Source organism: Callospermophilus lateralis, chromosome 14 (genome assembly GCF_048772815.1).
Source record: "Callospermophilus lateralis isolate mCalLat2 chromosome 14, mCalLat2.hap1, whole genome shotgun sequence".
NCBI classification, from domain to species: Eukaryota; Metazoa; Chordata; class Mammalia; order Rodentia; family Sciuridae; genus Callospermophilus; species Callospermophilus lateralis.
In genome coordinates this window covers 93,068,435-93,090,737 of record NC_135318.1, presented here as the reverse complement: position 1 = coordinate 93,090,737, position 22,303 = coordinate 93,068,435, and the positions used below count along the sequence as shown (strand labels likewise).

Genomic DNA, 22,303 nt, shown 5'->3' with positions numbered 1-22,303 from the left:
GGAGGCTTCTCAAAAGGCTAGGCCTGGAACCACCACATGACCTAGCCGTACCACTCCTCGGTGTTTCCCCTGAAGAATTAAAGTCATTATCCTATAGAGATACCCGCACACCCATGTTTATAGCAGTACAATTCACAACAGCCAAACTATGGAACCACCCTAGGTGTCCATCAACAGATGAATGGAAAAAGAAAAATGTACTATATATACACACAATAGAGTTTTATTCAACCATAAAGAAAAATAAAATGATGTCATTTTTCAGAGAAATGGATGGAACTCGAGACCATTATGTCAAGTAAAATAAGCCAAACTCAGAAGGTCAAGGGTTGCATGTTTTCCTCTCATCTGTGGAAGCTAGCAAGGAGAAAGGAAAGAAAGATGGGGGTGGATCTCTTAAAAAAAAATCAAAGAAAAATCAGTAGAAGAAAAGGACCAAGGGGGGGGTGGTTGGAAGTACTGGGAAGTGAACTGGACACATTATATGGTTATATTGTTATTGTGCGCATGTACAAATATGTAGCAACAAATCTCATCAGTGCATATAACTATAATGCACAAAAAAATGTGGAACAAAATAAAGAAACTGAAGTGGAGAGGAGAGGCAAGTCAAAAGAGGAATTCCAAAGACAAAATCATATTTTTAAAAAAAATATTTTTAATTGTCAACAGACATTTATATATTTATTTATTTGCCGAGAATCAAACTCAGTGCCTTACACGTGCTAGGCAAGTGCTCTACCGTTGAGCTACAACCTCAGCCCCCAAAGGCAAAATTCTGAGACCAAAAAAAAAAAGAAAAGGCTTAGACATCCACAGGAACATGTGACCTCTAGGAACTAAGTTGATCACGATTTCATCACCTGAACGAGGGTCGTCTCTGCTACTGGTAAGCAGAGAAGAGAAAGGGGCCATCAATTGAGCAGTGATCCTCAGGGAGCCAAGGCAGGGGCAGAGCTGGTGCCAGAGCGATCCCCGATTCTCAAGGGCAGAAGAGTAGGTTGAAATAGACCTGTTCCATTTTTAAGAGTTAAGTAGAAAAATCTAACAAGGGCCGGAGGACAGGGCCTTCTTAGGGTGGCCAGCAACTTGGAAGCATCAGAAGAAATGCCTGAAATGAGGCAGAAGTTAAGAAGTGGGTCCCAACGGCTCTTTGACAGATAACACAGGAAGAAAAGAATCAAAACTCTTATGGCCCTGAAACTGCTTTCTCCACCATTCATTTCCTTTCCTTCTAAGGATGGAAGGTGCTACGGTTTGTGTGTGGATTTTCTTTCAAAGGTTCATGTTCTGGAAGCCATGTCCCTGGTGTGGTGATGGAATCATTAAGAGGTGAGGCCTGGTAGAAGGCAACTAGGTGACAGGGACTCCACCCCCATGAAAGGGTTAATGCCATCTTTCAGGAGTAAGTTTGATTTCATGGGACTGGATCAATTCACATGAGAATGAGTTGTCATGAGGGTACCTGGCATCAGTCCTGATCTCCTCTTCTGTAGGCACCACACACCTCTTCTATATATGCTCCCACCAACCACTGTAAGATGCTGGTGCCATGAACTTGAATATTCAGAATTGTTAGCCAAATAAACCTCTTATCTTTATAAAACACACTGCCTCAGGTATCTTGCTATAGAACACAAGACAGACTAAGGCAGGAGGAAAGTGAATTGGAGAGAAAAGGAAAGTGGAGGAAAAGAAGATTGCAAAGAGGGAAAAGAGAAGAGGTGGCTCAGGGGATGCCAGCTTCAGAGGGGGGCAGACCTGATATGAAAGTAAGGACATGTGTCTCTGTTGGGGGAGGTCAGCCTTAACATTTGGCACTGTTTCTGCCGCAGATTCCTGGAAAATCATAAATGTTTTCCATATCTTGATTGCAGTCCCTCCATTGTGCTGGTTTGGGGCCATTTCTATTCCTCTAAGTCCTCTGCAGGCAGGAGAGAAGGGCATGACTCACCTGGGCAGAGGTGCTATGAAGCTTCAGAAGCCCATTCTCGAGTCGTTCCATTTTAGACTTTAGCTCCTTTCCGTTCCTGCACAACAAGCTCTGGTAGAGTCTGATGAACTCCAGGAAGGATTTGGGAGTTGTGTAGTTGTAACGCTGCTCATTGCTCAGATAAGACTTGGAGGTTTGGTTGACACTCGCGTGGACGAAGGCCATGAACTTGCTGATTGATTGCTTGACTGTGGGCTAAAATCACACAGCAGGAATAAGGAGATCATTTTGCCATGAAGCTCGAAGGTGACAGCCCACCCCAGATCTTCCTTCACCACATGGGAAAATTGTGTCCCAGTTTCATTCTAGCTGAGCTTGAACTTTAACCCTGACCTCTGGATGCGAAATCCTCTGTGCCCTGAGGTGAGGAGGACATGGAGGAGTGTCTCCTTTCCCCCTCTCACCTCAATGGTCTCCGTGTCCTGCAAGAAGCGGAGGCTGACAGACTCCAGGGCTTGCTGAGGCCACTCATGGAACCAGTCGATGGCCGTGCAGTTCACAATGGCTGGGAACTTCCTGCTGCGGACCCTCAGCTTGTTCCCCACGGGGGAGAAACAGAGAGTCACCTGAGAAGTCAGAAGGATGGAGAGAGCAAAGAAAGGTACCAGAGAAACACAGAGAAGGAGACATGACAGAATGGCAGTCGTCAAAAAGACAAGCAATACTAAATGCTGGAGAAAGAGGAACACTTCTATATCCTCAGTGGAATCGTAAGTTAGTACAACCGCTATGGAAATCAGTATTCAGGCTCCTTAAAAGACTGGGCATGGAACTGCCATCTGACCCAGCCATACCACTCCTCTGTAGTTACCCTGAAGAATTAAAGCCACCTTATTCCATTGACACATACATAGTCAACAGCAGCACGCTTCACAGTAGATAAACTGTGGAGCCATCCTAGGTGTCTATCAAAGGGTGAATGAATGAAGAAAATGTAAATATATATATGGGAGTTTTACTCAGCCATAAATAAAAATGAAATTATGGCATCTTCAGGAAAATGGATGGAACCAGAGACCGTCATGTGAAGCAAAATAAGTCAAACTCAGAAGGTTAGGGTCGTATGTTTTCTCCCATATATGGAAGCTAGAGAGGAAAAGGAAAGGAAGGTGAGGGTAGATCTCCTAAAAATTGAAGGGAGATCAATAGAGAAAATAGACCACAGGGAGGAGAATGAGGAGGCACGGAAGAAATGCTGGGGAAGGATATTGACCAAATTATGTCGTTATGTTGTGTGTATGTGAGAATATGTAACAAGAGGTCCCATCCATCTGTATAACTATAATGTATTAATAAAAAAAAATGAGGGAGGGGAGAAGCAGACATGGCTTTGTGTTCCTGATCTTCCAGGGAATTGTGAAGCACATCTAGCAGAGACCACATCCATACACTCTAGCCAGCTTTCCCAGCAAGAGATCAAGAAATTAAGAGAGGGCACGGTCCACAAAGCAGATGAGAAAGTCATCTTTCCAGTGGTGCTCAGGCTGACACGGGCATTGAGCTCTCACCCCTACCCTTAAGAAAATCAGTAAGGATGGCCATGTCCAAAAATATCAGTAGACTCCCATGAACCATTTCTGGTCCCTGTCTACCCCGTGGGTCAATCTTTCTTTACCTTCAGCTGCCGTCGGACTCGATCTATGAAGAACTTCCAGCAGTTGTCCCTGTTGTCAACCAGACCTTGGCTCCTGACTTCATTCCGCACGTTGTTTATGATGTTCTCAACTTCATCATCAGAGTAGAGATCTGGGATCTCTCCTGGGAATAAACAGAGGGCGGATGGGCAGCTTTGGCATCTTGCTAAATGATGCAATCAGACATGGATGGTTATCTTGCCTTGGAGCACGGGTCTCTTGGTGTTTACACCAGATTCCACCTCTCTTGCTGGTGAGCTGGAGAGACACTATGAATGCACTAGACCCAGGATAGGAGAGTGTCTAGCAATGGATGGGGCAGGGAGGAGGAGGAGGGCATTGGCATTGGTATAGGGCATTGTCCTGGCATTGACAATTGGTAGCATTTCAATAGGCTTTTCTTCTTTCACATAAAACACTTATTTAATAATTACTGTATTGTTGGCCCTTCTGGAAATTTTGTTCTTAAAGAGCTTAACATTTACCTGGAGATGTAAAATTTATTTAGTTTTAAGATAGTGGGTGAAAAGAGCCATAAGAAACATATATTGCAAATCCTTATATTTCAGAAGAGAGAACTATCATTTTCTATAAGAAAGGAGGGGGAGAAAGCAGTAGTGGTTTCATGGAATTTGGAATAAAATAAATATGATACCTAAAATCCATGGGGAAAAGATGAACTATTTAATAATTCAATATGTAGTATTAAGAACTAAAAAAATCATGGTTGGGTTCTTATTTTACATTGTATGCTAAGGTAAATTTAAATGGGTCATTGATTTAACTATCAGGAAAAAAAAATCCCCATAAAAACAAAAAAGAAAATATTCTCATAACCTCTGAGTGGGGAAGGACTTTCTAACTATAACTCAACTAATTTATTTTAGCAGAAAGATAAATCTGATGCATAAAATTTGATAAATTTGACAACACAAAATTTTTTTAAAAAATTCATGGTTGAAATACCATAGGCAAAGAATAACAACTACAGAGGAAAAATTAAGAAAAATACGAGGAAAAATTAAGAAAATATATGTTAATTTAGATTATTGTCAAATGATCAATCTCTTTAATATGTAAAAAAATTGTCTACAAATAAAAGATCAGAAAATCAATAGAATGATAGAATGAAGAATATGGAAAGGGAGTTTACGGTAAAGGAAATGAAAATGTCTCTTGAACATATGAATAGAGGTCTAACTTGTAACCATAGAAATGCATATCCAAACTGCTTAGTTACTTTTAAGCTTATACAAATTAGGATGTCAAACATGAACAGACACTCAGCCTCATAATAATAGAAATGTACATCGAAACAACCCTGATTATCATTTTTTACCAGGTGGGCAAAATTCTGAAAGTTAAATAAAACACTGTATTAATTAGGTAGCATATAAGAATAAAATTATATGCCTGATCTCACTGATAAATAAAAATTTAAGAAATTCTAACTATTGTATAAAAGTCAATAAATGGTGACTAAGTCCAGCTTATCCTGGAAATGTGAAGTTAGCAAATATTAAAAAAAATCTATGAAATAGTTCACTGTTAATAGATTAAGGAAGTAAAACTATGTAACTACTGAAATAGATACATAGGATTTCTAAAACACTGTTGGAAAACTAGCAATAAAGATATTTCTCTTAATTTGATAATAGATATCAACCCCAGCCCAAAACAAACATCCTAGTAGTAAAATACTTAACATTCCCTTTTAAATCAAGAACAAGACAAATACAATCACTATCTTTTTTCTGTTTAACATTATATAGGAGGTCTTAAACTGCACAAAGTTGAGAAAAAGAAGGAAGATGTATAAGGAGAGTGAAGAAAGTAATAAAACTATTATTGTTTGAAATCTAATTTTATACATAGAAAACCTAAGAGAATATCCATATAAATGATCAGAAATCATAAGAATGTTCAAAACAAGCTTACTGGATACAAAATCAATATTGGAAATTAAATTGCATTTTTGTTCTCTAGTAAAAAACAAAAGGCAATTTAAAAGTTATCATTTAGAATACCAGCAAACATTATAGGCAGCTAAGTAATAAATACGTAAAATGATGAGCAAGATCTTAATGTAAAAATCACAACATAGTACTGAATGGAAAAAATGAAACCCTTAATAAGTGGAGAGAAACACTGTGTTCATGGGGGTTGATGTGGTAGTAACACTATTACAAAGATACAATTCCAATAAAAAAATCAAATGGGTTTGTGTTTTGACCTTGTTAAGCATATTCTAAAATGTACCCGAAAGAGTAAAGGGTAGGGGGAGGGACAACGGGAGGAAATACTGGGGAAGGATGGGGACCAAATTACATTGCTATATCATAAGCATGTAACAATGAATCCCATTATTATGTATAATGGAGGTAAAAAGGTAATATGTAACATGTAACAATGAGTCCTGATACTATGAAAATTATAATGCACCAATAAAATATGGAAAAAGATACTAAAAAAATAAAAAATAATAAAACTTGATAAAAAATGACATTCTTTTGGAATAACCAGAAGGAGGGATTTGCTATGCCAGAAATCAAATTTCTTTATAAAGATACATTTTTTGAAGCAATGAGAAGTTAGTACTGGGCTAAACGATTACAATGAATGTGTACCACCTAGAAACACATACATATATGAACAGGAAATTGATGTACAAAATCAGGATACAAAGGTATAGAGAACAAATAAGGAAAGCTAAGATAATTCAATATTAGTATAGCAAATGCAATTAGATCACTCTATGAAAATAAATTCAAGGTGAATTAAAGATATAAATATGAAAAGTAAAACCCATAATGATTAAAGAATTAAAACACAGGCAATTATTTTTATGGCATTGGGTTAGGAAAAAATTTTCAGGATGAAATAGATCCTGAAAAGCACAAAGCATTAAAAAATAACATTAACTTTTATAACATCAGAAATTGGTATGATAAAGGTCAGACATAGACTTTGAAAAGATACTAACAACCCATATTATAAGAAAAGGGTGAGTATCCAAAGCATCTACAGAACTCCTATTGAGGCAGGGAGATAGGTCTTCCATCGACAGCCAGGATAAGGGCCTTGGAGAAGGTAAGGAGGGGAGGGGGCATCATGCCAACCTGAAGGGAGACCTCAGGTCTGGGGGACTGACTTAGAATTCCTAATTCTGTTCCTCACAGCTTCAACCAGAGCAGCCCCTCTTTAGTCACCTTTGTCCCTACCCCTAGCAACATCTGATCACAAAGTAGACCCTTACCTGAAGAATCTTCTTCTCCCTAATGTGTCAAACCACAAGGTTGGAACTGTCCCCCTAATTATGTAAATAAGGGATTGAAATTATGCACTTATGATTGGCTTATTAAGCTTAAAGCTTTAAAGTGTTTGATTGGTCCATGCTGGCATCCCTGACTCTACCAATCACTTGCACTGGGTTATCAGATATACCTTTTAAAAACACCTAGACCATAGACACCTGTTGGCATCCTTCTCTTGGGGCCTCTCCTCTTTTGGGAGATCTTTTTTCTTTCTTACTTCAATAAATCCTGTTACTTTGCTCTCACCCTTGTGTCCATGGATTTCATTCCTCAAATTCATGAGACAAAGACACCACCCTTCCATGCTCTATGTGACCCTATGAATCTATAAGAAAGAGTCCAAGAGCCAAAGGACCAATTCTATAAATAGGCAACTCACAGAAGAGGAACAGGAATGGCCAAAGAACACTCAAAAAGATGCTCAGTGTCACTAGCAAAAAAGGGAAAAGGAATGAGTGAGATTTCCTTTCATTCCTATTGACAAAAATTAACACGTCAGATAAACCAAATATTGGTGAGGTTGGAAGGAAACAAGTATTCATGCACCAGAAACTAAATTTGCATAACTACACTAGAAAATAATTTGACATTTTATTTAGCAATGTTGAAATGCAGGTACAAGGCAATCTAGTGATCTAGTTTCTGAGTATCTATTTAAAGCAACTCTGGCAAACTGCACAGGTTTCTATTTTGCAACATTGTTCATAATTGCATGGGTGTTTTGTTTTATTACATTTTGAGCTCCCAAAATACCTTGTAAAGAAATTATAGAAAAACAAGGGAAAAAAGTCAACATGGGTGGTGAGAATGGGAAAGGAGTGAGTTTTATACTTTTAAGAATTTAGTCTGGGGAAATACTCTGTGATTGTTACTTGCATTTCAAGCGAGAGAAAGGTGATTTATAATTTTCTTTTGGAGGGAGAGACTTGGTCATGTTTGAAAGACAAGACTATTCCTAAAGAAGAGATGGATTAGAACAAAATTTTGAATTAGGAACTACAGGGGGTAGGTTCTTAGTTCAGTCTGAAGGATTGGTCTTGGAGAAGTGGAATGGTAATATTGGAGAAAGGGAGAAATATACAAAGAAACGAAAACTGAGATGCGTAAAGGTAGTTGAGAGGCTCATCCTGAATGAGATAAGTTTCTTCAAATAAAAGAGATGAGATTGGGAGAGAGGAATGAAGGAAGCAGTAACATAGCTAAAAAGTTGGAAACACTATATATCATGTGTTTTCATCAGCTTTTTCATTGCTGTGATCCAAAGACATGACAAGAACAGTTTTAGGAGGAAAAGTTTATTTTTGGCTCACAGTTTCAGAGGTTCAGTCCGTAGTTGGCTGGCTCCATAGCTGTGGGCCTGGGGTAAGGTAAAGCATCATGGCGGAAGGTGTAGAGGAGGAGAGCAATGGCAACCAGGAACCAGAGAGAGAATGAGAGAGAGGGAGAAAGAGCCCCGGAGCTTGGCTCACCAGGGACAAAATAGAAACCCAAAGGAATGCCACAAGTGACCTACTTCCTTTAGCCACACCCTACCTGTGTAAGTTACAACAGCAGTACCTTCACCTTATGAAAAAACAAATCCTGAATATTTTCTCTGACATAAGGAGGCTGATTCATAGTGGGATAGGAAGGGGGAGCATGGGAGGAATAGACGAACTCTAGATAGGGCAGAGGGGTGGGAGGGGAAGAAAGGGGTCATGGGGTAATTAATGATGGTGGAATGTGATGATCATTATTATCCAAAGTACATGTATGAAGACACAAATTGGTGTGAATATACCATGTATACAACCAGAGGTATGAAAAGTTGTGCTGTATATGTGTAATAAGAATTGTAATGCATTCTGCTGTCATTTATTTAAAAAAAGATGCAGGATACTGAGGAGGCAAATGCAGCAGGCTAACTGTGGCTCTCGACCTCCTTTTTGTATGGTTTGTAAGCAAAGAATGGTTTTTATAATTTTTGATAATTGGATATATTGAATGGCACATGAATGTTATTTGAAGTTCACCTTTTATTGTCCATGAATAACTTTACTGTGTGCAGCTGGACTCTTAGGTATTATCTGGGGTGATTTTTGCACTACAATGTCAGAGTGGAGTTGGTGTGACAGAGATGTGTGCTTTGCAAAAACCTAAAGTATTGACTTCCTGATGCTTTGTAGGAAATGTCTGCTGACCACCGCTTCTGAGCTACCCGGAGCCAAGATGCTGAAAGCATGTAGTTAATTTTGGGATTTTCCAGGCTCATAGGATGGTGGTGTTTGTCACAGGATCCCAAGAACCTGTAAGAAGGGATTGCTAGATGAAATATCTAGGGATAAATGCCTCTGAATTCCTAGCAAAGTCTGATTTTCAGATGTGTTCCTCCAGTTTCTCCTGACAATATTCCTGTCACTTATTCTGTGATGTGCCATATCGTGTTGAAAGCAGGAAGATGAACTGCGGGGGGGGGGGGGGGGGGGGGCGGGGACTTGTGATGGGAACAGAGGCAGAAGCTATTGAGACATCTGAAAACTTTCCTCCTGAGGCCTGAAACTGGGAAACACTATTTTTGCCTCCAAGTGCTTGCAGGTTTTCTGTGGTCATTAAAATAGTTTTGTCATTAAAATAATGTTTTGCAAAACAGATTATCTCCTCTGTGTTAGTTTCAGATTCCTCAGAGGACGTAACTGCTTGAGTGAGAAGAGACCCTGATAGTTTCACAAAGTTCTGTTAACTGAAGCGTGGTGATTAAAAGGGTAAAACTAAGGGTTAGATGCTCCATGACCCCAGTCTTACACTTGCTTATGAGTTTCAACCCGACCACATTCTGATAGTTTTCAAAAATAGTTCCTGGGTCTCAAGGGAGAAGTGTGACAGTTATTTCGGTATGTCTGTTCCTCTCTATCCATGGCAGGAAGACTTCTGAAAGCCTGTTGTCCCTTGATAATAAGTAATATGTATGATGGCATGTCATTTTCCTGATATTACACACCTTTGTTCAAGGAATGAATGCCTCCTGAACAGTAATTATGGGCCAGGAGACGGGCTGAGCACAGAAGGTATGAAAGAAGAAAAAAAAATACAGCCTCTGCAGGTGGCTACAGTTTTACCTGCTTTGTTTTACTTCCTAAACTGGATGATAGGTATTTAATCATTCTGTTTTTGTATCTCTGAATTATTTAACAAAATAAAATTAACCAACACAATATAGTCTTTGCCTTTCATGAATTTATAATCTTGTTTCAATATAAGGATGATATCAACTGCTTTAGGAACACAGAGGGGACTTACATAGGGATGACAGTGGATCAGTAGAGAGATAACACTTAAGCATGTCTTCTAATATGAGTAGGAGTGAATCCAGACCAAGAAAGAGAAGGAAACGAGGTTCAAAATGACCATCATGAAAAAGGATGTCAGAAAACAGCATAATATGCTACTTCAGTGTTAGACATTTCCTGATACAAAAGGGGCTTGGGTTTTATCCTGCACCCAGTTAGGAATTAATACAGGAATTGTACTTTTGATAAGCCCTGTCTAAAGTATAATTCCAGGGGATTGTCTGCAAAGGAGAGAGATGAGTTAAGAAGTACCTGCACTTGTTGAATCAAAAAGTGATAACATCAGAGTCAGAGAAGATATGGATTCAGAAATGTTTTGGGAGAAAAACTGGTGGCCATTGTTTTTGCCTTGGATATAGTGAGGGAAAATTTAGCCATGTAAGGAAATCCACAGACACACAAAGTCGAGAAGAACCTGTATGGGACTTGGGTACCACAACGAGGAAACAAAACGCTGATTACTTAAGCATCTTTTTGCATCACCCTCTTGGGATTTCTGTTTTTGCATCTGGAGAATGTGAGTTCAAAGTTGCACTACTTGTGATCAGATCCAATGAGTCCACAGAATACATTCAAGAGGTTCAATGCGTGCTTTCTGGCTGTCCTTTTGCTCCAAGTTTTGTGGTTTTTTCCTTTCTTTCAGATAAACTGGGTCAGAAGTTAGCTTATACAACAGCATAGAAGGCTCATTCATCTATGGAAGCCCAGTTCCAGTTGCTCACAGGAGAACCCTCTAATGCCAAGTTCATTACAAATCTTACCAGACTCTGCATCTTCATGTGATATGTGTAGAACACTAACATGGCAACCTAGAAGATGAGGTGATCTTTTCACGTTCTATATACCAACCGGATATTGGGCCAAATATAAAAAGAACAGTCTGGGTCAGAGGTGGAGACTGAACTGTGCCTATGACTTTAGAACAGAAGGGGCCCAGTTGCTCTACACTCTTCCCTAGGCTATACAGAGGCTACCTGTTTCTCAGAGAAGCATAGGACCTTGTGACTGGAGCATGGGAGCTTAATAAGTGGTTGTTGAATAAATGAAGAAGTGGAAAATGATCTAGCCTAAGTCAAGGAAAACAGATCTTAATTTTAGAGGGAGGTAATTAAGACTTCTGAAAAGTGAAAGGAAATTCCAAACATAAAATTTCAGAGTAAAATGAAGTATGAAATCTTTCAGAGTTAGGATAGGAAGAGACATCACACCTAGACTAGACTGTTCTATTTACCAATAGGATATTGGTCCAAATATAAGGTATAGTTTCCTAGTTTCTTAGCCAGTTAGTGCTTATTGGGCAGGGGTACTGCAATAAGTGAACGGACTTTCTAGAAGGGTGGAAAATTAGAGGGGGACTTGGTAATTCTCTTTTCTTTTACTAAATTAGGATGGGGACTTGCTAAACTTGGGTCAAGGATCAAGAGAACAACTTTCGTAAGAGTTCCTTAACTCATGACTTTGATGATGTACATTTTTCGTAGTCTATCATAACAGGCCAATAAGAACATAGCAAGAATTAAACTTTTCAGATCCAGCAAGAGTCTATATTTAATGCACAGTGTCACAGCATCTGCATGTTCCCTATTTAAGATGGTGGCATCCAAGGGACATGGCTCAGAGATATGCTTTATCTACTTGTAACCTGGGTGGCCACCCAGCTTGTAAGAGGTGTATCATTGACATCCGAACCTAATGCCCCATGCGTGCTAGGTGAGCCCGCTACTGCTTGAGCCACATCCCCAGCCCCTAACTGTGCTTTTATAGACAACCTGGAAGGATTTATAGATGACTATGAAGTAATGGGTTATGGTCAAGGGAGCCCAAGGTATACTTTCCTAGTCTTTATTGTGCTTTTCAAGGATGGAGTAATTACGTGACCCAACCCCATTAAAAAATTAAGAAGATGGTGAGATTTTGAGAAGTCCCTGCAACCTTGGTTGGCCTAGCAATCAGTACAATCTTGCCAGAAATTATTTATTGGATAGGTAAAATTAGGACTAAGAGATGCTCTAATCTTCCCTGTTGAAGTGGTCAAGTTAAACAAGGCTGTGATCTTAGCCACTCAGAAGGCTGAGGCAGGAAGATTGCAAGTTCAAAGCCAGCCTCTTCCACTTAGCAAGGCCCTAAGCAACTTAGTGAGACTGTCTCAAAATAAAAAAAATAAATAAATAAAAAGGCCAAAGATATTGCTCCCCTGGGTTCAATATCCAGTACTCCTCCCCAAAAAAATGATTAGGAGAAAAAAATGTGCTAATCTTAACTATACCTCTACCTTAACATGTCTAGGCAAAGCTTGCTTCTTTTTGACATAGAAGCTTTACAAGGAAACTGTGAGCTGGAAACTCCATGCCTTTGGAGGAGGCTGACTTCATTACGTTTTCACTGGGCAAGGCTTCAGAAATTCATTTGCACTTGAGAAAAGTTGTTGTCCAGATGAAAAATTAAAGATACTTAATTGAGGACTAAAACTTCATTTGGCAAAAGTCTAACAACTTCTATGTCCCAGGCATTATTTTAGGAGAAGGTGATCTGGCTGGATTGGTGCCAACTGAATAACAGAGCGAGGCTGGCACCAGGCCTGACGTCTCCAAAGCTACACATTTTTGGAAACACACTTTTACTCTCTTAGGCAGTTTTAAAAATTAGGCTGTAGGATAGTTTCAGAGTGGTAGGCCAATTGGATTCCTTTTTGTTTGTTTGTTTTATTTAATAAAATAATAAAAGGTGAGATAATATTGTAGGTTAACTACTACAGTGATGAGATGTTAAAGGCAGTATTTAGGAAGGGAAATATCCAGTACCCCCAACCTCTCCCCACCAAAAAAAAAAAAAAAAAAAATGATGAGGGAAAAAAAAAGTGCTAATCTTAACTATATCTCCACCTTAATACGTCTATGCAAACCTTGATTCTTTCTGACATGGAATCCTTGCAAGGAAGCTATACCTGCAACTCCAGAAAATGCACAGGAGTTGGTAGGAAAATGTCTGCATATAAAGCTAATGTAAACAGAACAGTCTGGGGAAGAAATGAGTGTGGGGAGCCAGCATGCTAAGGAACCTGGGACACAGACCCTCCTCAGAAACAAGACCTGCTAGTGCATGGTCTGGACTGGGACCAGAGGCTCTTCGTGGAACAACAGTGACAGAGCATGAGGTGGATTGCCACAAAATATGAAGCAGGCTATGTTCTGAAGCAGTGAAGCTCGTAGGGATTGTTAGGAGCTATCCTGAAATAAGTTACTTACGGCCTGGGACAGATGAGGGACACAAGTACCTGGGGACCATATTGACTTTATAAACTAAAGAATGTTCAATAGATCTAGGGGATGGATTGTGGAGAAATGGACTTTTGAAATTCTGGGAAGCTGAAGGAAGAAATTTTGTTCAGGAACATCTTGGAATGCTGTTTTCTTTTCCCTGGTGAAGAGGTGGTTTTACAGAGGCTGCATTTGGTTTAAGAGCCAGGAATATATGTTCTCCCTTTAATTGATATAAATATATACATGTTTATATAGATGCTTAATGTATGCATTTTATTTTCTTATGTACTCTATTGTCTCATGTAAATTTGAGTGTATGAAGTGTACATATATATTTATATGACTTTGGGGAATTATATACTCATCAATAAGAACAATAATGCAGCAAGAATCAAGCTTTTCTCTGAAGCCCTATCTTGCACAGATAGTGTCACAGGGCACTAGACAACTCCTGTCAAGGTCATCAGGAACTAAGGAAAATGATGTGGAAATATTCTACATCTGTTTCTGCTTCCAGCAGGTTCTGAATCTTTGGTGAATTACATTGGCAACCCAATTTTTTCCAGTGTTGGGTATTCATTATCTCTGTATTTCTTCCTGCCAATACCTAACCTTCAGCTTTTCTTCATGATGAATATAGAGAAGAAATAGCACCTTTTCTCTGACTAAGCAGATTCCCAGGTTCTTACCTGCTTTTCTTCCCATAACCTGATCTTGTCCCAGTAAGACAGCCTCAAGATTATTGCCTGATTTGCAATGCAAGTAGAATCTAAGAGCCAGGACAGTGGGCCCAGCACCAAACCTGGGAAGGGCTTCAATGACCCAGTCCTTCACTGTTATCAATTTTCTCCCTCATTTCTATGACTCATCATTTCTGACCTTGGTGGTTGTCTCCACACTCGAGTGCAAATAACCTCTTACCAGATGCCAAGAGATCGTTGATGAGCACCAGGAACCGCTCGTCAGCCACCTGGGCATCAGTCATGAGGAACACGGTGCTGAGATTCTTCACCCCAGCTTTCAGACACAGGCCAGCCAGGTCCACCTGTGGGAAAATCGATACCAGAAATCCTGAGAAGGGGACCTTCTTGAAAGAGATCCCCAATCCACTCTTTAGAAATGGAACCATTTTCTTATCTATCTTAATTGGAAATAAAGCAAGGTGACAGTGAGAGGCAGGGAGAATGCTACCTTGCACTGACAGGTAGGAAAATCTGCCTCCCTCACTCCCAGGCTCAGTGCCAATGGAGTTGGGTGAGTAAAACCACATAGGGAGGACCTCTAATTCATACAACTGTGGGGACTCCTTAACGAGCTCCTGGAGTTTTTGATTTGTGTGGATATAGGAGAGGTGGTCCTTTCCAAAGGATGGAGGTGTTCTCTGTTCATCTGTTTTACTTGTATTATTATGCAAGCAAATGACCTGCTCTAGAAGGCAGGTAACTGCTTTTGGTCTTGACAGAAGGATTTTGTTCTTGGGGCTATCTCATGTTGGCAGCCTCTTGCGTTCTTATGACTAGCTCCAGCAAAACTTTCATTGAAAAAAAAATATAGATTGGGGAATACACTTTCCCTGCAACAGACAATCAGCTGTAGGCAATCACACATTCAAAACTATGGATGGATGAAGTTTGGGGCAAGGATGCCAGGCCCTGAATTTACCCAGCATGGTCAGTCACGGTTCTTTTGCTATATCAACTTCACAAAGCGCAGCCATTGTCCAGTACCTTGCTCTATTTTCTTTCTTTTTAATAGTTTTTTTTTAGTTGTAGATGGATGCAATATCTTTATTTTGTTTATTTATTTTTATGTGGTATTGAGGATCGAACCCAGGGCCTCACACATGCGAGGCAAATGCTCTACCACTAAGCTACAGCCCCAGAACCCCTTGCTCTCTTTCCTATCACCAGTCAGAGATTATTTCCTAACAGCCTCCTACATTCTGTTCCGATAATAGTGGTCCTCTTTGTGCTTTGAATACATCCCTGGCTGCTCGGCCACAGTGACTTATTTTAAAAATGGACATGTTTCTTTCTCTTCCTCTCTCCCTGCTCCTCCCTAATCTCTCTCTCTCTCACTCTAATCTCAGGGAAACAGGATTACCTTTCTTCCCATGCTAGACAGAGTTATCTGTTCTTGAGCACACACCCCATCACAGGAAAGAAGCAATCCAGACTTTGGGGATGGCACAGGAAGATCTCAGAAATGACTATCTCCCAAATGAACAAGTGAATTACATCTCCAACAGAGAACGCTGGAATGCAGCCTTTGAATCACCTCTTTAAAAGCCCCCTGCTTCCCTTGATTGACAGAATCACAGCCTCTGGAACAGGAATCCCCTGTGCTTCTCCTTTCGGAGCAAAGCAATAAAACTTCTTTTTTCCTTTTTCTCAAAACTGTGTCCTTGTTATTGTTTTGGCATAGGGGGCAAGGACTGCGCTTTCAGTAACATTGTTGCAGAGCTTTCTTGGTATCCAAATAATTCAAGATAATACACTTCCTTTTAGATCAATGGTTCTTACCTTATGCTTTTACAAAATGATCTAAGGCAGTGTTTTTTAATTCTCATTAGAATCATCTGGAGGATGCTTTGAAAAACCCTAATGCCCAGGCTATTTCTCATGCTAGTTGAGTCAGAATAGCTGGGGATGGGATGCAGCCATTGGCATTATTTGAAGATCCCTAGCGATTCTGGGATTTAGCCAAAGTCTCAGTGTAGAACTACTGTCTTACATCATTCTGTAAATGCATAGCTCCCATTACTATGCTGTCTTGTTTTATCTTTTTTTTTTTTTTTTTTGAAACCCTGAAGAAAGACCTAATCTGAACCTGATGTATGACCTTGGATACAGCCAGTGTCAAGAGCCTGAGCTGTGGCTTCAGAGCAGAAGCCAGCATGTACCTCTCCCATCAGTGGCTGGAATATTATGAGAGCAGGTGGCTCAGGGCTGGCTGGAGTTCTTCCAGGAACAGGAAAGGCAGAGCATCTCGATATAAATGACACCATGACTTTCTATTGTGACTTGGTTGTGGCCATGCATAAAAGTGAGAGAACTAGACAAAGGATCTCTGAAGGTTGTATGTGTCCTTTCTTCACTTTCCAGAACATGCATCACGCGTGGCTCCTAAGGGCTGCTCTCTGAAACCAGAAAATGTCCCTGCAGGACCTGAGGGGGCCAGTGATTATTGAATCCATCTTTTAAAATCTGAATTTCTTAATAAAACTTGGGAAGACTGTTGGGATTCTTCCTGCATGTACTAGGGAAGCTAGCAAGCTGCACGCTGAATTTGATATAGATTTGGGGCAAAAGCTGAGGCCCCACGGATGTCCTAAGGGCAGCTGGGGGCTTGCAAAGGCAGACCTTGGAGAGGTCACTGCGCGCAGGCTGAGTCTCATAAGAAAAGAGCCCCTCCTGTCACCAACCCAGACACTAAGGAGAAAATGGACAATTAAAGGGAGACTCTGGACAGGGGAACTAGAGAGCTAAGGAAGGTTGACAAGGAGTCGTGGGTGGTTGGACAGAGGCTGAGTCTACTCCCCAGCCGGCGGGCCTTCTCACCTTGAAGTCAGGGATCTGGTAGCCTTTGCGCAGCGTGATCTGGAACACATCCATGGAGCTGATGAAAGCCGCCAGCCTTGTCAGACTCTGTTTGCCGCTCCCACCTACGCCAATCAGCAGAGCATTCCCCCGTGGGGACTCCAAGATGCGATTGATATGGCAGCTACAGAGGAAGAAGCAGAGGCCTGCTCCTTTGATCAGACTTTTCCCAGTAGGAGGCATATAACCATCTTAGGGGGAATAGGATCCTTCCTTGGAAGCAGTGCATCATGGGCTGAGCCAAGGGGACCTGATAAAATGTCCCCAAACCTGGCTCTGCCTTCTTGCCCAAGTGGACTAAAGTTGCTGTTGATTTGCTTGAATCCATAGCCTTCAGTGAACCAGGGAGAGACAAGTCCAGGCCAGGCAGGCAGCACTTCAGGGGTCAGCCACAGGGATGGATGGGGAGGGGCCCAGGATTCTTCTCCCTCTTCTCCCCATTAAGCCTGACTTTGCCCGCCCCCCAGCCCCACTTCACTTAGTCTCCCCTATTTGTGCTTTTGGGCAAGAAGAGGGAACAGGAAAAAAGAGAAAAGTAGAAGACATATTACTAAAATAATAATAATAATAATTAATATCAGGGGAGGCTTGGGGACATGGCAAGACCAGAACAGTGTGTTCGTCTTAGGAAAGAAGAGGAGCGTGAGGCAGGAAGGGTAAGAACAGAGCCTGACATAGTTTCTCTCTTCCTCCTTCAGTCCTTGGTGGATGTTGATGCTCTTGTAATGAATGTTTGCATAATTGCCAACCCGCAAGACACCCACATCCTTGGCTTCTGGATTCTTCCCCTCATGGCTTAGCTTCTTCTCATCGCCCTCAGTGCCCACCTCAGCATGGGGAAATGTTCCAGGTCTCACGCTGGGCTTAGACCACCCTCTCCAAAGGAAGCCACTGCCCCGGTCCTCCCAAGCCTTCCTCAAACGCCACTCTGCATCAAGCCCTCCAAACTCTCTCTAGGAGACGCTGCCAACCTTTTCTTTAAGCCCTCTCCTGGGTGCACGTTATTTATAAAAAGAAATCCTGTTCCCGTTTCATGTCCATCTTGAAAACAATGGCTATGCATTGCACAAAATGTATAAAACCACTGGAAAAATACACAATTGGCTGCTGTCTAGTAAGAAACATTATTGATATTAATAATTAATTGGCCTTGTGGACTTTTCCTTACTATCTATTTTTTGTAAATACGTAGTTATGCATACATACATTCATTACACCTAAAAAGTCAATATATTTATATCTCGTCAATTTTTAAAAATTGGGTTTAGGTTCACTCTTTAGACTGAAGGTAGTGTTTTGAACCATTTTTTTTTTCATTTAGCATTATACTCTGATTATTTCCCTCTGACAGTAACAATCTGCTGCATCTTGCTTTTGATGCTGGGACAATATTGTATAAAACATGAATATTATATTGGTATAAAAGTAGAATAGGTTGCTTATCTGTAATAGCCTACTGTTGGATGTTTAGATTGTCTCCAACATAGTTCAGCTATAAATAATAAAATATAATCTCTTTGTTTCGATCTCTAATTTTTTTCCTTGGGATAAGTTCCTAGGAGTAAAATTGCTGAGTCAGGCAGTAGGACACTTTCTGTAGCTTTTGATATGTTCCAGAAAACCACCCCCAGAAGATAGCACTAAGTTTTACCTTTCTAAGGTAAAACTGATCAAAAGGTGAATCTGTGGTATTGCAGGATGAGGATTTATTGGATTGTATTCACTGAATTAGAATATAAATCCGTGAATGTAGGTGTTGGTGATCTTGGGACAAAAAGAAAACGATAATAAGAATTCAGGTAGCATTTGGCCAAATAGAACAGGGATCCATTTGAAATTGAATTTCACAGAATACATTCCTATTTCCTGTCTTATGTTAATGATATTATGATTAGAAATGCTATACCCAAATTAAGTAATGGTGCAGTGACTTAAGGTCTGTGTGACATCAGTTTGGAGGGAGGGCTGGGAAGTAGTTTTGGTGGGTGGGGTTTGACAAGTTACAATAAGTAGGTGTGAGGTCACAGGGCTCATGCTGAGCTTCTTTGTGATGAATTTTCTTATTAGGGCAAATTTCTTGCATGTACTGATGACTTGGTCAGAATTAGCATAAACTAACTGTGGGTCCGCATTGTATTTGTTGTTGGGAAGGAAACGGCACAAGTATATGTGTGTCAACAATCAGTACCAGCTGCATGAAGGGGGGCCTGGTGCCCAACCTCACACATGCATGCATGCAAGTAGACACACACACACACACACACACACAAACACACATACATAAATCTTTGCCAATTTAGTGGCTAAAAATATTATTGTTTTAATTTTAATTTTTTATGGAATTGAACATTTGTCATGCTTATTGATCCTTCTATATTTTTTTATTTTGTAAATTTTCTGTTCATGTCCTTTGCCCACTTTTAAATTTAAGTGGGCTTCTACATTTGTAAGGACCTTTTATGTATGTTTTGAATTACCCTCCAACTTTTTACTATTACCTTTTAGTTTTCTTTAAGGTATTTTGGATGTACACAAATTTTTAGAATTTAAAATCATATCTCACTGAATTTTATGTAGTTACAATTCATTCATCTAAGTGTTTATCATTTACTGACCTGCATTTACTGTTTTTTTAAATGATTTTACTTTTTTACTTTAATAATTTAATTAGAAGATTTATACTCTGACTTTTTCAGCTAGCATTATGCTTCTCTTGCTCTCTTTTTAAACCATCATTTCACAACATCTGAAGAGTGTGCCTACTTGTTTGGTATGCATTTCCGTGCTGGCACATTGAAGATATCCAACAAAATGTTATTAAAGTAAAATAGAACATGTCCATGCCTTAAACTCAGTGTCACATTTGGGACGATGTGCGTAATTATTCATGGTGCTATGTGCTTTGTGTCATGGTCATTTGCTTTGTGTCTCCTTTGTGAAAGGTGCTAAGATATCCAGGTTCTCTCTCCTGATTTAGAAAAGGGGAGGTGGGAATGGATTCAAAGTGGAGGAGAGGGGCAATCTTGGGGGGAAGATTTGGACTCCAACTGGGTTCTCTGGGATGTCCAACACCCAGCTGCATTCTAGAAGGCCTGAACTCAGTTTTGCTCATGTCATTCAACATCTAAAATGGAAAACACATCGTTAGTGATGAAGTTTCCAGAGAAGAATGGCTAAGTCTGCAGTTGTCAGCATCAGGTTCCAGCTGGGGATTCATTAACAACCTCCGAGGAGGGCAAAGGGTTCTGCATTTAAATTACAAAATTTAAAAAGAAGATCAATATTCTAAAGAGCTCCTGGGCCAGCCAGCCACACCAGTCTATGTTAAGCTCTTTACTGAATTTCTGGGAGATTAAAAACAAAAGCTGAAGATGCAACACAGCACAGCTGGAGAAGGCTGGTTTATTGAAGACTACACACACACACACACACACAAATCCCCTGGAGAACTAATAAGATACTTTGGGCACAAAAGAAGTACATCTGAAGTTCTTTTTTACTAATGATTGCTAAGTGATTCTCAAAGAAAAAGAGAGAGCAGGCAGAAAATCCACGTGAGAGTGCAAAAAAACAAAGAGGCAAAGAAAAAGATGAATGAAGACGGTGTCAAAAGTGGGTGAAAAGATCTAGTTGAAGGTTTTAAGAAAAGGCAGAAGGAGAATCTGCTGAAATTATGAAGGTGTTGTGAATGGATAATTATGATTGTAATGCATATCACTATTGTCATGTATGTAAGAAATAAAAAAATAAAAATAAAAATAAATGAAGGAATTCAATAGAAGAACAAATTCAGTGGTATTATGGAGAATGGAAGCAAGAGCACCAAGAGAAAAATGAATATGTATTGACTGCTTTCTCGGGGGTGAAGCATTTCCCATAGGCAGCAACAACCTTACCACGAGGGTATTTTTATTATTCTCGTTTTACAGATGAAGAACATGAGGCTTGGGGAAGTTAGGTGTCCTTGCCAAAACACCCCAGCCAATTGGGTTTAAAGCAAGAGAAAGGAGAGAAGCAATATTGGGAGAAGGTGTAGGGGCATCCAACAAAAGAAAATACTAAAATGTTCTAGTGACAAGAAGAAAATAGACAGATGAAGTCAGAATGAACATAGATCCTACTGCACCATTAAAATAGGCTGGCTCTCACCTTGTTCTGCATCCCCTGCCCCACAGGACTCCTGGGTTCCTCAGAAAGCTCATACAGATAATTTTCTTCTCCTGTGCCACTCCCAACTTGGGTCTCAGGGGGGTGGGATTTTCCAGGAGCAAGCCCTGAATGCTCTGAGTCTTGGACACCAGAGGCTGTGGCATCTTGCTGCTTATCATTCATGTTTCTCAGTGCATTGTTTGGCCTCCCTTTTTTGTGGTCTAAGGATATGTGGCCGGTAGGGGCAGCACAGAGGGGTCAATGAGCCCACAGGGAGGGGAGGGAAGGGCAGGGCAAGGGGAAAGGAATGGGACATGGATTTTTTTTTTTTTTAAAAAACACAAATGTACAGAAAATTATACATCCGAATACATTCTGTGCTTCAGCATTGCCCCCTCAAGACAGTTCATTTTCCCAGTTGTTTTGCCATCACTAAAAGTGGCTCAGGCCTCTCTTTGGAAATGATCTTTAGACTCTGTTTATGAGTCTCAGGAGAAAAGCCAGTTCTCATAACCAGCCCTTATTTTTTTTTCCTAAAAACAATATCCGTCAGTTTGATCACCCATGTTGGGAATCACTAGCTGTTCTCCCAAATTAAATTCACCCTTAAAGGGCAAAGACTCGCCTCAGTTCCAAAACTGATGCAGAGGTGCTGGTAGCTCTTAAAGAGGAGGAAAAATACTGGTTGCACTATCACGGGGTTAGTTGGTAGACATTTTAAGCCCTTATTTACTGAATACCTACTATGTGCTAGGAACTGTCCAAGGTACTAGAGATTCGGCAATGAGCAAGACAGGCTGTGCACTGGATTTGTGGAGGGTAGGGGAAGCTTATGGGAAAACGTCACATGTGAAGGGCAAGAGCACAGACTCTGGACCCAGACTGCACAGGTGTGAGACTTGGCTTCCTTTCTATGAGGTATATGACCTCAGGCAACTTCTCTTCTCATTTACAATATAGGGAGAACAATAGGCCTTACCTTCTTTAGGTCTTTTTATAAGGACTAAATAAAATTGATATATTCAAAG

At 40.3% G+C, this 22,303-nt stretch overlaps 1 protein-coding gene across 1 annotated transcript in view; it reads right to left on the bottom strand.

The window, feature by feature from the left end:
• The window catches only part of LOC143637869 (dynein axonemal heavy chain 9-like), a 187,811-nt gene that overhangs the window by 54,822 nt on the left and 110,686 nt on the right, over positions 1-22,303 (bottom strand). The window contains exons 10-14 of the mRNA XM_077105175.1: positions 17,088-17,250; positions 14,449-14,572; positions 3,609-3,751; positions 2,398-2,559; positions 1,955-2,188 (exon numbers count right to left, since the gene is read on the bottom strand). Coding sequence (XP_076961290.1) covers positions 1,955-2,188; positions 2,398-2,559; positions 3,609-3,751; positions 14,449-14,572; positions 17,088-17,250 — 826 coding nt within the window. The remainder of the gene's footprint in view (positions 1-1,954; positions 2,189-2,397; positions 2,560-3,608; positions 3,752-14,448; positions 14,573-17,087; positions 17,251-22,303) is intronic.